Source organism: Balaenoptera ricei, chromosome 7, assembly GCF_028023285.1.
Source record: "Balaenoptera ricei isolate mBalRic1 chromosome 7, mBalRic1.hap2, whole genome shotgun sequence".
Lineage (NCBI taxonomy): Eukaryota > Metazoa > Chordata > Mammalia > Artiodactyla > Balaenopteridae > Balaenoptera > Balaenoptera ricei.
In genome coordinates, this window is record NC_082645.1 from 49,504,758 (window position 1) to 49,522,328 (window position 17,571).

Genomic DNA, 17,571 nt, shown 5'->3' on the forward strand with positions numbered 1-17,571 from the left:
ATACTGGCAGCTGAATGAAGTTGGTAAAAGACACTTCCAAATGTACAGAATGTGTTCCATTCAGTGCTGAAGATTTAGTAAATCCTTACCTGCTAGTCAACTTAGAGAAAATAAAGCATTCAATAAAGTAACATATCATAACATAACATAACATAGTATAACATAATATATCATAACATAATGTAACATAACATATATCATGACATAACATAACATATCATAACATAACATTAGTATAACATATCATAGCATAACATAACATAGTATAACATAACATAATGTAACATATCATAACATAACATATATCATGACATGACATAACACAACACATAACTAAGGGGAATTTAGGGAAGTCTTTGTTTCAGAGGGCAAGCATGAGAGTCAGACGCACCCACACTGAGATCCTAGGTGCATGGCTGTGGGTATGTTACCTATCTTCCCCACACTCCCACACACGTAAAAGAGAGCTAACAATAACATCTTTCTTACAACTTAAGAAGTTTAGGTGAGCTAGTGCCTGTCACTTAAGCACTCAATAAATGTAGCGTTATTGAAAAAAGAAGGATAACTTCATGGTGTTTTAGAAGGAGAATTAGCTTTCCCAATACATATGGCTATCATTTACATTTTTGTCCTGGACTGTTTTGAGCTGAAGTTTTGTAATATGTGTGCTATTTGACTTATAGTATCCAGAGAGTAAGTAAATACATGCACACTTACTAAATGAGAGATTTAAAAGGAAACCAGTTAGTGTTAAGGAAATTTCTTTTTGTACACCATAGCAATCAAAGGAAAGGGGACCTGATTTAATGGGATAAACACGACATCAGAAATCAAGGAAACTTGGCTTCTGCTCCTGGTGCTGTTGACAGACATCTGTGAGATCTTCAGGAAGCTATTTAATGTTCTGAGTTTAAGTTTCATCTTTAAAATAATGTTCATCTGGTTGGGCGAGGTGAACATTCAGTGTAATGAGATATTATTATCATTACTGTCATGTTTTATATATACATATATAATATAAATATAAATATTATTACCATGATGATGATGATGATGATGAGGATGATGATGGCTCTAGAATCCTATTAGTCTTTGACTTAAACATAAATCTTCAGTGGTATTCAAGGTCTGCCACACATGCTCCTAACCTATGTTTCTAGCCTGATTTCCTACCTCTCTCTTACCAAAAACCTGCCATGCAGGAAAATCTCAACACCAGCTTTGCTCAGCTACATGCCCAGTCCTTTTTTCCTCCCATGTCTGCCCAAGCTTTTCTGCTCAGAATGCTTCTCCATGTCCCATCATTTCCTGATCACACCCATTCTTCAAGACCAATCTTCACAGTCATGTCCTTCAAGAAGGCTTTTTGCTTTTCCCCAAGTGGATCTGATGTGTCTATTTTCTTGCTATCCCCCCACAGCACTTGCTATGGCTCTTATATCATTTGGTAGCCCTGCCTCGTGTAACACTTACTTGTACATCACCTACCAGACCAAGTGCTTCATGAGAGCAGATAATTCTTACTACTTTCCCTCATAGCTCTTGCTTAGCACAGTGCCTTGCATACAGTAGGTTCACAGTATGTATTTCTTGAGTTGAATAGAATTGAACCTACCTGTGGGCACATGACAAATGGCTCCTTGCAGATATGACTCACAGGCTGTGCTACTCCAGTGTCCACTGGTGTCGGCAAAAACACAGTCACCCAGGAAGGATGACTCATCGTCTTTCCAAAAAGTGAAGGAGGATTTGGTGCCATCTGACCAGTCAAAATTAAGACCATTCTGTGGAGGGAAATTGAGCCATCATTTCCTTGCCATGAATGCTGGCAACACCACCCAATGCTGTCTGAGCAGCTCTCACTTCATGCATAGATTTATATTTCTACATCTAGACTTATATTTCAGGAAGTCTAGGACAGCTTGTGGATATGGCCTGACAAAAAGAACTATCTGCCATAAACAATATCTTTTTTAGTTTTTGGGAATCCTTGGTTCCCTCTCACCATAATTTCCTGGTAAGCAATCAGAGTGAAGTTGAATCAATATCTTGTTCTTTACACCAAAATAAATTTAAGATTGATCAAAGATTCATACATATAATTGAAAACATAAAAGTGCTAAAGAAAACTTGGCTAAATATTTTATACTCTTGATATGGGAAAAATCTTTCCGAGTCTGATAAAAAAAATCCAGAGGCCATAAAGCAAAATTGACTACATAAAGTTAAAAATTCTGTAATATAAAAATACAATAAACAACCATGAAATACCATCCTTTCACCTATCCTACTGGCAAGGATTAAAATTTTGACATACCCAGTGTTGGCAAGGATGTGAAAAAACTAGATGTTATCATACACTGTTGTTAGCATGTAAATTGGCACAAAATTTTAGAGGGCAATATGGCACCATCACTTGTTAAAATTTATAAAGGGTACTTAGCAACTTCATTCCTGGGGATTTATCCTACTTGTACAAGGATATTTGTTGTGCATTGTTTGGAATTGTGAGAACTGGGAAGAACCCAAATGTCCATTCACATGAGAATGGTTTAATAAATTGTGGTATATCCATATATGCTGCTGTCTCAAAGAATGTATTAGATTTTATGAGCTGACATAGAAAGCTGAACAACGTATATTAAATTAAAAGCAAGCTTAAGGACAGTATATATAGTATGAGCTCATTTATATTTTTAAAAAATATACATACTAATCCATTACATGTGTATATATATGCATACACAGAAAATTTCTAAATGACACACAAGAAACTGTTTACAGTGATTAACTTTGAGGAGTAGAACTAGAGGTCAGGATAGAATAGATTTACTTTTCACTATTTGAGTGTGTAATACTTTTATTTTAAAAAATTTAAAAATACTACTTTCCAAACCATTTCCCTAGAGGGGGAAAATAACGCACATGTTAAATTCCAAGGGGTACTGAATTAATTAATAACCAAATTTCTATGCAGGAAGCATGATTCATTTTTCTTGGGGATTCTTTAAATGCAACAAATTACCCAAATGCAGGTGCTTGAGTTCAGTATGTATTCCAGTGCACCTATAAGTCAGTATCCTGAAATTTTTCAGACATCTTCAGAGAAACTTTGAAGGGCATGAATTTCCAGAAATTAGGCAAGTAGATGTTTACTCTAAAAAGGGACACCTTTTGTAGTTATATGCTGCTCATGAGGTTGGTCAGTAGTTATTGTATAATCCAATTACCTAAATGTTACATTTACTCTTATTTCATGGCTTTTTTTTCCCTGTGCTAATTTCAGTGGCTATATCACTAAGGAGGTAGATATGGAACTTAATTATGCAAGGATTGTCCAAGGATTTTAGGACACCTACATCTTCAGTGAACAGTCCAATCCAGTGGGCATGTCCTAGCCGGTTGAGGATAACAGTGAGGAAAGACTGGTGGTACTGGTCTGTAATGCTGACCAGTTCTGCTCCGTGCATCAGGCAGGTTTTTAGTGCTGTATACCAAGTCATATTTGCATTAATTATTTTGTAAGTTCTGTTTCCATATTCTAAGGTATTGGGGATTGGATACATATCAGATGTATTTATACTGTGTCCAGGAGTATCTAGAAAAAGAACAACAAAAATTATTTGTAGAACCTGGATGAGAAAGGGGGAGGCAAAGCTTAGCATGGATCCCTGTACAATGAACCATGCTCTTGTTAACATCAGAGTTTTTCTTCCCAGAATTGACTATTTCAAAATGAAGACAGTACCTGTAAGCATAGGTGATACTAAAGAATGAAAACACTTAGGAAATTTAATGAATGAGTTTTAAATATATATATAAACATATATTGAATCATTTCTAGATTTCCCATTTTTGACAATCCCTTGTCAAACTGACCACTTTTTGGTGGAACTGATAGGATCTCCTTAGGCAAGTTTACTTCTACTAGGTATACTCAGCCTAACACATGCCTCTGGCAGAACTTAATACTTACTAAGAGAATATTAACATATATAATGTAGTCAAACACTGCTTTGCAAACACAATTTACAAGTGCATATTCTCAAATATAACACTTTATTAAACTTTTGAGACTGTATGATAGTTGCTATCATGTTTAATGCTAACATGTATAATTTCTAAAGAGAAGTTAAGAAATAAGTTAATGCTTAGAAATACATACAGTTCTTATAAACCATTACTATTAATATGCCACCTAGCAGAGTCAAGATTTATAAATTAAAAGACAAGGTTTTCCCACACGTGATCATTGGTGCTTTGTATAAATGAGTGGCTGTGATCAAGTGAGAACCAAGCTCATGTGTTACATACAGATGTTTCTTCTTTACTATGTGCATTTGCCTTTTTGTTCTGTACTATCTTTAGGCTGAGTTTAGGCATCCTAAAACACACAAAAAAGGTAAGAATTTCTCAACTGTCTGATCCAAAGTGGCTGGGATTTCTCTCTGTATACTGGTTTTTATCACGTTTGGGGTTGAAAAGGAGCATGGTGGATAGGTCTGAAGACCTGGGACTCAGTCCCAGTCCTGACCCTAAATGGCCAAATCAGCTAATCTCTCTAAACTTTAAATTTCTGGTCTGTAAGAGATTACTAAGGCCTTCGTTAGAGGCGTGTGGGTAAAATTCAAGGAGATATTCACGTAGAGCACTTACTATAGGATGTGGACCACAGCAGGCACTCAGTAAATGCTGCTTCTTGCTCTCCTCTCCTCTTCTTGTCACACTCTCCCAAATAAAAATGGCTGAGTGAGGATCTGACTTTTCCTGAAACTGTTACCTCAATATAGCAGTAGTACATATTGTAAAACCAAAGTGAAATTAATCTATTCACCAATTAAATTCTGATGGACCACACTTTCATCATCTGTTTTTCTTTGTAGAACTCTGTTTGCCAGCTGATGTACCAAGACTAAATGTTATTTATACAAAACCAGCATAATACCAAAGTAGCCATTTAAAAATGATAACAATTATTAAAATTAAAGTAACTGAAATTCTTTGTATGTGTGACCCAAATACCAATTTAACTGGTTGTCCCCACTAAGTCGTGCACCTGTATTTTCACACATATGAATTTCTCCCTATGTTATTGATTTCATCCAGTTTCAAAACATAAGTGATTTTGAGCACTATGATTTTGCCATCTGCTGCCCTGAGAAAGATCCATTGGAAACCAAGTTCAAAATTGGGGGTCTTGACTTTGCCCTTGTCTCTCTTTTTATTCAGATATCTTTATTCTTTCAGGCAGATCAAAGACTTTAGGTTCGAAACCCAATGTAAACACATACTCACATGGCACACAAAGAAGAGGAGTCAGAATTTGGATATTCATTGTAGACTACAAGAACTTGTGTAGTTGAATAATAATATAATAGAAACAATAATAACAAAAGCAACAATTGTTTGTTAAACACATGCTAGGAACTTGCTAAGCATTGTATATATGTAGAGTCTGTGAGATAGTTATTATTCCATTTTACAGATGCAGAAATCAAGGTTCAGAGAAGATAAGAAACTTGACTGACAGTTTATTTATAGAGGTGGAATAGGAACCCATGTGGGATTTGAACTCCACCACCACTGCTCTATACTATCTCCAAAAGAACATAAACACTGTTAGTCCCAAAAATATCAAAGAGAGAAAGTGGTCAGAGAGTACATTTCAAGAAGAGATCAACATCAAGGTCCTAGAATAGAATCATTGTATTTGAGAGAACTTGAATATGTTACTTATTTTTCCTAAGCCTCAAGTTCCTCATCTGTAAAATGTGGAGACTTTTACCTACTTCATAGAAGTGTCGGGAGGATTTTATGGCACAATACTTATAAAAAGCAAGGCACAGTGCCAGGTGCATCATAAGTGTACAAGTAATGATGTATTGATATTATTTCTTTTCTGATGAGACTCTGCTCTTCTCATAATACTCTCGCTATAGCTGATCTGGTATCTTTCAGTTCCTGACCACTACCATGCTAAAGTGATAACTGTGAACTAGGAAAGAGGATTTCTCTGGAACTGCTTTTCTGAGGATGGGTTGATACTTAGTATCATCAAAGAGTTCACATGTATGCAACACTGAGAGTTATAATTCATATTCCAAGTAAGCATATGTATCCTAGGCTGCCTAGAATTCCACACAGCTCCAGACACAAATTATGGCCTTCTAGGGAAGCCTGGGACTCAGTAAAAGCATGAGATGTGAGCTATTGTTGTTGTTGTTTTTATTTTTGTTACTCAAGGTCACTTACAGTGCATTCACAATGTTCATGTCCCCACTGGCTACCTGTAATACTATAGCTTTGGTATGTCATACCAGAAGTCATTGGGGGTTCTGATCATCAGATCTAGAAATGTGCTGTTTGCCATATTTAGCCACAAAGACCATTTTAGGGTTCCAAGAAAGGAGTAAGTATTGAGTTGGTTTATGTCCTTGACTCTCTTCCAACATTTTTTCAGTGTCTTTTAAAATATCTGAACAGACACATAATCCTAGAACAAGCATAAAGCCTTTTAATATGACCAAAATGGATGCATAAACTTGGTCATCACTCAAGTGGTCTCTGGAGTCCTTAGAACCCCACTAGGGGGCACAACCCTGAAGTAGTGGAGATTAAGTGACCATATGTATGTAAAGCTTAAAGAATAAGTGCTGGCACTTAGCTATGAAACTATCATTTATATAATGTGTAAAGCAAATGTGGAAGAGAAGAGTGGGCCATGGAAATGAAAGGAATAAAAAAACAAATATTTCTTACCCTGCATTTTTTCACAAACAAACCCATAACCTTCTTCTCTACAGTCTTCAAAATACCATTTTCCAGTGAAATGAAAATTAGGATTATTTGACAGCAAGGCACAGAGAGGAATGCGTTTTTGAACTTCGGTGGTGTTATGACTTGGAATCTTCAAAAGAATACACGTTTTTAAAAAATGGTAACATATAACGTTATCATAACATTGATATTTTTATTAAGGACATAATTTTAAAAATTCAAACACTATTATTCCTTTATTTGCATTTAATAAACCTGTTCACAAATCAGTTCATAACCCACAAAATAAATAATTATTGTGATGAGTAAAGAGATTATATTCATGGAACACATGAATATTATATGAAATTACATTATTAAAAATTAATATATTAACAACCAACTAATAAAAATTTATGCCTACAAAATATAGGAAGTAAAAAAAGAAAAACTTCAGTAAACAAGTCTCAAATAGGATCTCTTGCTAAAATGATTTCTAAAAAATAAATCTTAAAACTTACATTTACTATATCAAATGGGGACCAATTAGAATATGACACAGGCCTTCCATTTAGCCATTTTTCATAATCATCATTTTGTAACCCTATCCACACATTAGTGGTATGGCCAAAAAGATTCATAGTAATGAAAGCTGAAAAATAAGAATACATTATCAAATTTAATACCATATAAACCATTTGGGTAATCATCAAATTCTGTTTATAGCTATGATTTTATTTAAATGGTAGCAAAACTTAATTACGAATCAATTGTAGGAATTTGTTACTTTCTCCTTATTAAGATGATGCAGTCTCTGTCACTTTTGCTCAGTTTAAATTGACAGAAATTAGCTGGCTAAGCCTGGGATTTCATCATATCATTAGCAAAACAATTTCCAGTGTTCATTCAATGCCTTTCTAAACAAAAGAGGGTTTATCCATTATACTTAACTAAAGTATATGATTATTGCCTAAATAGCAAATGAAAGTGTGTAGGTAACTCTAAAGGGATCTAAAAAATTATACCATGCAATTATAATAGACTATACCTCAGACTATTTTAGCCATTTTGAAATGCCGATCATAAATATATCCTTATTCTTTCCACTACGCCTGGTGAGACAAAAGGCTCCAAAAAATCAGCAGTTTGTAAACAATGGAGTGTACTAACTTTTACAGATGTCATGATATAAACCTTATAGGTCACACTGAAAACTTATGTGTCACCAGCAATATAATACTTAAAATGTTGATTTGGAAATGTTAGTATTTTGGAGGAATATTTTAACAGACGCTTGAATAAAAATGGTGATTTTTGCCTGATTGAACATTGAGTACTCTACCTTGTTCCACCTCATTTTCAATGGCGACAAGTGTCCCCCCTTCTTCAACGCAAAAATCTTGAGCAGATGTCCAGTTCTTCCAATCGCTTGGGTCTTTGGGGATTTTCATCAAAAGGCACTATAAAAATGTCCAAAAAAGCATTCATTTCCATATTTTTCTAAATGAATTAAAACTTTCCTAAAGATACTGAGGACCAGCTTTGAAAATTTTTTATAATTTTCTTGCACAGAAATGACTCTTTTTTTTTTTTTTCCCCCAGCTGCTCCAAAGGTGTGAAAGAAAAGCAAAGAGGACCAGCTTTCAGGGTGAGTCAGTGCCTTTTGTGCATTTGCATCAGGCGGGAACAGAGGCAAGGATGTGTTTTGTCATGCAGGACGTCAGAACGATGTCTTCGGCTCAATGAAAAATAGCATTCCTTCTAAAAAGGAGCCAGTCTGACTGCAAAGTTTACAGTGGAGGATTTAATCTTTAAAAAATTTCTTTCAGTGGCAGTTAATAGATTCGTTCAATTTTATTTACAAATACACTTCCTCACTTTAAGTGAGAGAGGAATACTGGGGAATCAAACCACATCAGGTATTTAAATTCACTAAATACTTGGAGTCAGCCACGTGGTCCAAAAGTCAATGAGGAAGAAGCAGAAAAGAAAAAAATGAGCCCAGTGGGAAGAAAAGCAAGGGCAGGACCAAGGAAACCTAGGAAGGAGAAACAAAGGGGAGGGGTGCCAACAATGTCAAAAGGAACTCAGAAAGAAGGCTGTGGGGTTTGGCAGTGAGAGTTGATTTTCACTCAAGAGAGAATCATGTCTATGGCATGGCAGGGGTTACTCATTATGGGATGAGAAATATGGAATGGTAACTGCTAGGCAGATCAGGCCAGTTGAAGAAAATAACCCCCTCACCAAGCTCAGTGAAATTTAACCATGTTAGTTGGGCTATATGGAGTCAGGGGAGAGGGAAAGATAGAAGAGAAAGGCTGTAACAGATCAGGCAAAGTTCCAGAGAAGTCAGGAGAGACTTTATGCAAAAAATATTCCATGTGGATTATTCTCTCATTAATGAACATAGCCAACCCTGCTCATTGATAGGTCTGATCTTGAGATCTGCCACTGAGAAAATCCCAGCTACTAGATTATTCTAGGCTAATGTGACAACCTCCATGCCACGTGAGAGCGCATCCTTCTGTACCCTTCTTTAATTTCTAAGTTTACCAGTCCCCCATCCCTTCCCTACCGTCATAGACTCCTTACAAAGCAGAGGGACTAAGTGTTGCTCCTCTTTGAACAGCAAAACAAACAAGGTCCCCAATAAATATTTATGCAACAAAGTAAAAGCCAATAGACCCTGAAATGATTGTCAAATGACGTTCTCAGGATTCTAGATTTAGTCCAGTGGTTCTCAAACAAGGCCATTTTGCTCCTCAGGTGATATCTTCATAATGTCTAGAGACATTTTGGTTGTCACAGTTCAAGGGGGGAGGGGGTAGTGACTGCTATTGGCAGCTAGTGAGTTGAGACCAGGGCTGCTGCTAAACAATCTATAATGCACCGGTCAGTCCCTCACAACAAGGAATTATCCAGCCCCTAATGTCAATACTGCTCAGGTAATTCTTTTCAGAACCCAATCCGGAGCATGTCACCCTTCAGGGATTTTCCACTGTTCTTAGGATAAAAACCAGAAACTCTAATCCAGCCTGAATTTGAGTTGCCAACTAAGAGAGGAAGTACATTTTCTCTTCTTCTGATCCCCTTTACCTTATTTGCTTCACAAAGAAATGGAATTGGCTTTAAAGGGTTTTAATTTTATAACAACTATCCTTTTATCAATGTCCTTTCATTCTGCCTCTTTCCTCTAATTACAAATTCCAAAGAGTGGCGCATACTAATTATTAGGAAGTCTTATCATTTAATGCGAATTCACCTTGTGTTCAGATAGTTGCACTAATGAACCGTTCATAAATACCAATGAACCTCACTGTTTCATTTAGCTCAATAAATCTCTCCAGAAAACACACACACATACCCCCCGCTTCCCACCCAGCCCCACCCCCCACCCTGTTTGCCTCAGCCAGGATTTACCAGCTTGAGTATGGGAGTGTAGACCCCCATTGCCACAACTTCATTGTTTCTAAAAATATAACATGTTTACTAACACACTTTGAAATTGTGTCAATAATTAAAGCAGAGTAGCAAGATGGAGTACAACACCCTCAATTTTAAATTGTTTATTTACTTACTGATTTGCAAAATGTGATCAAGTTTAATGCATCTCTGATTATTACTGTGAATTAAGGATACCTTACTGTATTCCAAACGAGTTTTGAATATAAAACTCTTTTGTCTCAAAGTCATTTCCAGTTCAATACTTGAAAATGGAACTCATGATCTTCCTCCCAAATTTGTCCTTTTTCAGTGTTCTTACTGACGTTGAATGGCATAGTCAGGCATGCATTTACCTAAATCTGAAACCTGAGCGTCTTCTCACCTTTCAGTCACCTTCATCACCCCTTCAGTCCTACCATTTGGACATCCCATTTCTGAGACCTTCACCACTCTCTCTATTCCCACCACCCCACAGTCTCTGCCACCATCATCTTAGCCCAAAGGACTTATCTCTTGCTTGGACTATTGCAATATCTTTCTAACAGCTCTTACTTTCCTCAACCTCGCCTTCCTCCAATCTATCTTTGGTACTGCAGCCTGAATGATTCTTTTCAAAACTCAATCCCAATGATCATGTCTCTCTTTAGTTAAAACACTTCAGGGTTTCCTATTGCTCTTAGGATAAAAACCAGAAACTCTAACACAATAATCACCCTTGCCTACTTCTTTTGTCTCACTTTCTACATTCTAGTTCTCTATGCTTCTTTTACTTTCTTCAGTATGTCACATGCCTTCTCACCACAGGTCCTTAGTACATGTAGTTTCCCCTACTTTTAATGCTTCATGTCCTTCTGACCACCTCAGTCAGGTCCTCCTGTTATATACTTTTATGGAACTGTGTAACTCTCCATCGCTTGTGTCACAGCTGTAAATTAGAGTTATTTTCCTGATTGATTTGCTAATGTTTTCTCTCCCTCTAGTCTGTAAGGTCCCAAAGAGAAGGGATTATATTTGTTTTTGTCACCATTGAGTCGCCAATATCCAGCATAGTTAAATGCAATGAATGAATAAAGTACTAAGAATTTGAATAATTTAAAAGAGGAGAGAGTGTTTTTTGTTTTTTTTTTTTAAGGAAAAACTATGTCGTGCATGAAACCAAATATTGGCTAATCCAAAATTAGATGGTGCAAAGCAGCCATCAGCGCTAAATCCAGGTCCCTGAATAAAAATGTATAAGTGGAAGCACAAGAGTTAATCTAATATACACGCAGAATTTCTTCCTCTTACATACAACTCTGCTGTGACAAGTATCTTAGATGACTCACTCTTCCTGGGGGAATCCCTGGTCAAGCCTCTTTTACATCATCAAACATGGGGAAAATAATTTATGAGAAATGAGAAAAGACACTTAACTTCTGTTATCTCAGTTTTGAAACTCTTAAAGGCGAAGAGTCAACCAAGTGGGATTTTTTTCTGAGAAATAACCAATGAAAATTTGTCCTAGGAAGTTGACAAACAAGAAGCAAAGTTTAGTGGAACATAATACATTGACGCTTATTCATAATTGTGAAGTGAGTAATGTCTGTCGTTGCTATCTCCCAGTTTTCCTTCTGTAGCTTTTTTTTGTTAGTCAGAACTATCCCCACTGGGCTTTCCACTCCTCTCAACTATTAACCCTCCTATTCCCACCTTTTCTAATGATCTGATAAACCCACTTATCCCAAAGTGTAGGTGACAGATGAGGCCATCTCAGAAATATTTCCCTTAAAAAACTTAATGGAAAGTGTTAAGGCAAAGGAATGAGACTCCAGTGGTGGGATTTTAGCCATTAATATGCAGGGGAGAGCACTGTGGGTGGGGAGACACACTTGGGGACCCTGAAATCTCACTCTGTAACAGGTCACCCTCCCATGAAGCCTGCTGTGACCCTATCCTTAGTAATCAAATCCTCTGAATGATTGATTAGAAGACTAAGTTGTGTAACTGTTGCATTGCTGGGCAATTATTGGCTGCGCATTAGAATAACCGAGGGAGCTCTTAAAAAATACTGATGCCTGGATCCCATGCGGATCAATTAAATCAGAATCTTTAGGATGTCACCTGCACCTTGATATTTTTAGAAAGCTCACCTGGTGATTCTAAATATTTGATCAGGGCTGTGAACCACTAATCTAGCTACTAGTTACCAATAAAAATTTAAAATACCCTCTGAGCTACATGAGGGTGTTTTAATCCTGCTCCATAGTTAGCCTCAGAAAGCCCTTCTCCTCTCATGTGTGTGTCTGTGCTTTACTCATGCCCCTTCTTATTCTTTCAAAGGAAGCATTCACTTGCTCTTTTGCCCTGGGTCTGCTGCACCATCACCGTTACCATGCCCATATGTGTACGTACTCTCCATGTTTACACAGGAGGAAACATGGAATAGAGCTAAGCTGTGTAGATAAGAAAGTTTAAGGAAAGGACAATGGCCAAGGGTAAACCAAAAACAACCATTGTAAGTTTCTAAGAATAATTTCTCTAATGCCAAGGATATGACTTGTCATGAATTTCCTTAAAATATTCTTTTTTATACATGGGATGTACTTGTTTTAATAGTTGTGAAAAACTATCAGATACAAGAATTAACTAAAAATGGATCAAAACCTAAATATAAGAGCTAAAACCATAAAGCTCTTAGAAGAAAACATGAGGTAAATATTTGTGAACTTGGATTTAGCAACATATTCTTAGATATGACACCAAAAGCATGAGCAACAGAAGAAAAATTAGAGAAATTGAACTTCATTAAAATTAAAAACTTTTGTGCATCAAAGGACATTATCAATAAAGTAAAAAGACAACCTAAAGAATGAGAGAAAATACCTACAAAACATATATCTGATAAGGGTTTTATATCTGGATTATATAAAGAACTCCTACAACTCAATAACAAAAAGACAAATAACCCAAATAAAAAAGTGGGCAAAGGAGTCGAATAAACATTTTTCCAAAGACAATATACAAATGGTCAATAAGCACATGAGAAGATGCTCAACATCATTAGTCATTAGGGAAATGCAAATCAAAACCACAGTGAGATAATGCTAGACTCTAGTGTTGGCAGTAATCAAAAAGACAGGTAATAACAAGTGTTGTCAAAAAAAAAAAAATAACAAGTGTTGTCAAGGATGAGGAAAAATTGCTAGCATACACTTTTGGCAGGATTGTAAAATCGTTCAGCCACTGTGGAAAACGGTTTGCTCATTCTTCAAAAAGTTAAACATAGAATTAGCATATGATATAGCAATTCCACTCCTAGGTATATACACCAAAGAAGTGAAAGCAGGGACTCCAACAGATACTTGTATGCCAATGTTCATAGCTGATTTATTCACAATAGCTAAAAAGTGGAAATAACCAAAGTCCATCAGCAGATGAATGGATAAACAAAATGTGGCATGGAATATTATTCAGTCATAAAAAGGAAGTTCTGATACATGCTATAACATGGGTAAACCTTGAAAACATTATGCTAAGTGACATAAGCCAGCCACAAAAGGAAAATATTGTATGAGTTCATTTATATGAATTATCTAGAATAGGCAAATTCATAGAGATGGAAAATAGATTAGAGCTTACCGTGGGCTAGAGGGGATGGGGAATAGAGAGCTATTGCTTAACCAATTACAGAGTTTCTATCTGGGATGATGATAAGTTTTGGAAATAGAAGTGATAGTTGAATAACATTGTGAATGTAATTAATGCCACTGAATTGTACACTTGAAAATGGTTTAAATGGCATATTTTATGTTATACATATTTTACCACAATAAAAAGCTAATTGTCAAAGGTTTTAATAAAAACCTTAGTTATACTCAAGTTCTAATGAATATTTGCTATGTTTGTCATATTGAAATGTATAAATAATTTACAACTGGTAGAAAGAGTTTATGGTTTGAGAAAATAAGAAGCAGACTGAAGGTATCAACTATTAAAAATAGTGTGTCTCAATACTATATAACATTTTAGAGAATGACTATATTATTTTAGAAAATATTTCACAGTGCCCCCGGACTGATTGTGTCATAGGGCTAAGGTGACTGGTAATTCTTAAGTTCTTATATGAAGTGGCAGCTGTAGGAAAGGGACAAGACTCAGGGTCAAAAAACTTAAGGTTGATTCTCAGCCTGACACTTATTCGCTGTAAGTTTCAGAAAAACCACACAATTTTATTAGACTCAGTCTTCTCATAGGTAAGATGGGATAACAATTCTGTGTATTTTAAAAATTCAATAAAACAAGAAATATATATATATATTCATACATATATATATATATATATATATTCATATATATATATGAAATTGCCAGCAGAAACAGCTATATGGTAGAAGAAACCCAAATGTCCATCAATGGATAAATGGAAAAACAAAATGTGTTATGTACATATAATGGAATATTATTCAGTCTTAAAAAGGAAGAAAATTCTGACACATGCTACAACATGGGTGAGCCTGGAGGACACTGTGCTAAGTGAAATAAGCCAGTTACAAAAGGACAAGTACTGTATGATTCCACTTACATGCGGTGTCCGAAATAGTCAAATTAATAGAGACAAAGTAGAATAGTGGTTGCCAGGGGCTGTGGGGAGGGAGAATGAGGGGTTGTTGTTAAATGGGTTTAGAGTTTCAGTTTTACAAGATGAAAAAGGTTTGCAGAGTCATTGCACAGCAGTGTGATTATACTTAACACTACTGCACTATACATTTAAAAATGGTCAAGATGGTAAATTCTATATTATGTGAATATTACCACAATTAAAAATATCAGTGCCAAATATGTAGTGGGTGCTCAATAAATGTGTATTAAGTCCAAATGGCCCCATTTCACAAATTAACAATGAGAGGAAGATCGCAAGGGAGGCAATGCCCTGCCAATGTAACTAAACACATAGACTGAAAATTGTCCATGATGGAGGAGCAATTTCTTACTAGCATATGAAATTATGACACAGTTTGAGTTTTTAATTATCAAAGAGTTAAACATTTATAATTTGAGATGCATTTTAATTACTTCCACCTAAGGCTTATAAAGTTATTTTAAAACATAAGGAGTGGAGGGGAAGTCTCAGCCTTAATTGGAGACAGTATCAGAAATAATAAATCTAGTTTACAGTATCCCCACTGGCCATTTAGGAAAAAAATTCAATTCTGCATGGAAGTGCCAGCTATATGAGGCTCAAGACAAAGTTGACGGAGCTACATTATTAGTCAGGCAATTGACAAGGCGGGTAGAGCTCTATGAGGGCTCCAGGCAGGGAAGACACAAAAGAAGAAGACACAGTCTGGGCCCTCTGGAGCTGACAGCTCATTTGGGAACAGGGCCTAGATACACATGCACACACGCACACACATGCCCACACACATGTGCACACACCCACATCCCACCTACCGAAACAGTCATACAGCGCAATGAATGACAATGTCAGTAACAAAAACTGAGTACACATATGAAGGGTGGTGTCAAGGCTGTTTTTGACAAAACCTTTTAATTTCAAGAGATCTGTCCCTAAATAGAAAACTTCTCAAATCTCTTGAAAATTGTGACAAAAAAATTCCAGGTCCAATGGACAACTCATAGTTTTTCAAAGCCACACCTGCTTTTTGATTACTTTCTAAAATTAAAACCTACAAAAGAGAAACAAAAGCAACTTTTTGGAAACAAGTTTACCTTATAGTCAAAATATAACCATCCTTTGGGACATGTTCCATGTTTTTTTGGTGTATCTTTCTCTTTCTCTATGATCCAAAACTTTTTTCGCTTACAGATGCTAGGCATAGAAACTGAACACTCTTCACTAGCCCAGAGTCCTGGAAGAGAAAATGGTTAGAAATGACCGGAAACAATGGTGACTCTTTGTAGGCATTCTCTATTGGTCACTGTTTTTTTATGACTGCTGTTGTTTACCAGACTTTGTTAAATCTAGAAATTGAACTAAATTTAACTACTAATCATAGAGTTCTCTAGTGACAAGAGCTAACTGGGCAAGGTGCCAAATCAGTAATTCTAATTTAAGAATACAGAAATTTTGCAAATGCAAAAAAAAAAAAAATCTAAACAAATACTGCAATTGCAATCACAAAACTGATGAAAGTTTTAAGAATATTTTACTTGGTTAGCCAAAGAATACTTTGTAGAGTAATATTTTTGACTTAAAGTATTCAACCTCAAGGTAAAAAAATTCTAAAACAATAGATGATCATTTCTACTTTATAATTATTAAAAATATAATAATTTAGAAAAATAACTCAGGAACTTCTAAGGAAGAAGCACTTCTGAACCCTGACCCCTAAACAAAACACACACACTTAGAGACATGCCCTCAGGAATATTATCCCAAAGTCCTCAGTCTCTTGGAAAATGTTCTTTTAATTAGAAGAGCTGTATTTTCAGAGTAAAGGTTATAGAATGCATTTCATTAGCATTCAAGTTATAAATTCCAGAATAGGGCAAGTATGCATGTAAATTGCAAGGGCAGATTCGGTTTTCTAGTGTGAGGGGTATGAGCCAAAAAGATATTGGCATTCTGAAGGAGGGGCCGGAATGCTATTTTCAATGCCGATTAGCTGCTATTCTTCCAGAATCACAAATAGCCTTTCTGTAGGCTGTTGTGACACCTGCTGGCAAAAGCGAGCTGATTAACAACATGCTTTTTCATCTCTTAACTTTCTCTGCAGCTGCCCTTGCATCAGAGATTGCTTTCCATGTTTATCCCTCTCCTGACTTGGGAGAATCTGTTAGAGTCAGGGACATCATTACCTTTTATTGGATAGAAACAGTGGGATGAATATGAGTGGACAATCAACCCCAATAACACTGTATTGATGAATAGAATTTAAAAACCCATCTTAAATGTACATGTACTTCTAAATCCAACAGGCAAAGAGTTGGTGTTCTAAGGCAGGCAGCAATTAATGCCTGGTGTTAAAAAAAAGAATACTGAATTCAATGAAAATTTTTCTTAAATGGGAAAATGGAAGTAAATTTCAGAGTTTAAAGTTCTGACCAATTATAAACTGGATACTACAAAGAGATTTTTTAAAATGGGCCCATGTTGAAATTTCATAGAGAATAGTATTTGTCAGGCAATTTTTAACCCATTTCAGTGGGCTCATTTTTGGTAGTTTTGGTTCAAGAGGAAGGACTTATCTGGATATAAATTATTTTCAAGAACATGAATGCATGGAATAAACTGTAGGAATGGTCATCCTTAAGACTTAAGACTTATAAAATTAAACACACTCAGTTGAAAAGCAAAGTAACCAAACAAAACCTTCTCACTGAACTAATGCAATGAAAAGGAGACTTCAAGTCTTCTGAAAATTATGT

At 35.9% G+C, this 17,571-nt stretch overlaps 1 protein-coding gene across 1 annotated transcript in view; it reads right to left on the bottom strand.

Annotated features, from left to right (window-relative positions):
• Positions 1 to 17,571, bottom strand: part of PLA2R1 (phospholipase A2 receptor 1) — a 114,184-nt gene that overhangs the window by 8,332 nt on the left and 88,281 nt on the right. The window contains exons 20-25 of the mRNA XM_059927961.1: positions 15,913 to 16,052; positions 8,102 to 8,219; positions 7,281 to 7,411; positions 6,763 to 6,910; positions 3,363 to 3,601; positions 1,619 to 1,787 (exon numbers count right to left, since the gene is read on the bottom strand). Of these exons, the coding sequence (XP_059783944.1) occupies positions 1,619 to 1,787; positions 3,363 to 3,601; positions 6,763 to 6,910; positions 7,281 to 7,411; positions 8,102 to 8,219; positions 15,913 to 16,052 (945 nt within the window). The remainder of the gene's footprint in view (positions 1 to 1,618; positions 1,788 to 3,362; positions 3,602 to 6,762; positions 6,911 to 7,280; positions 7,412 to 8,101; positions 8,220 to 15,912; positions 16,053 to 17,571) is intronic.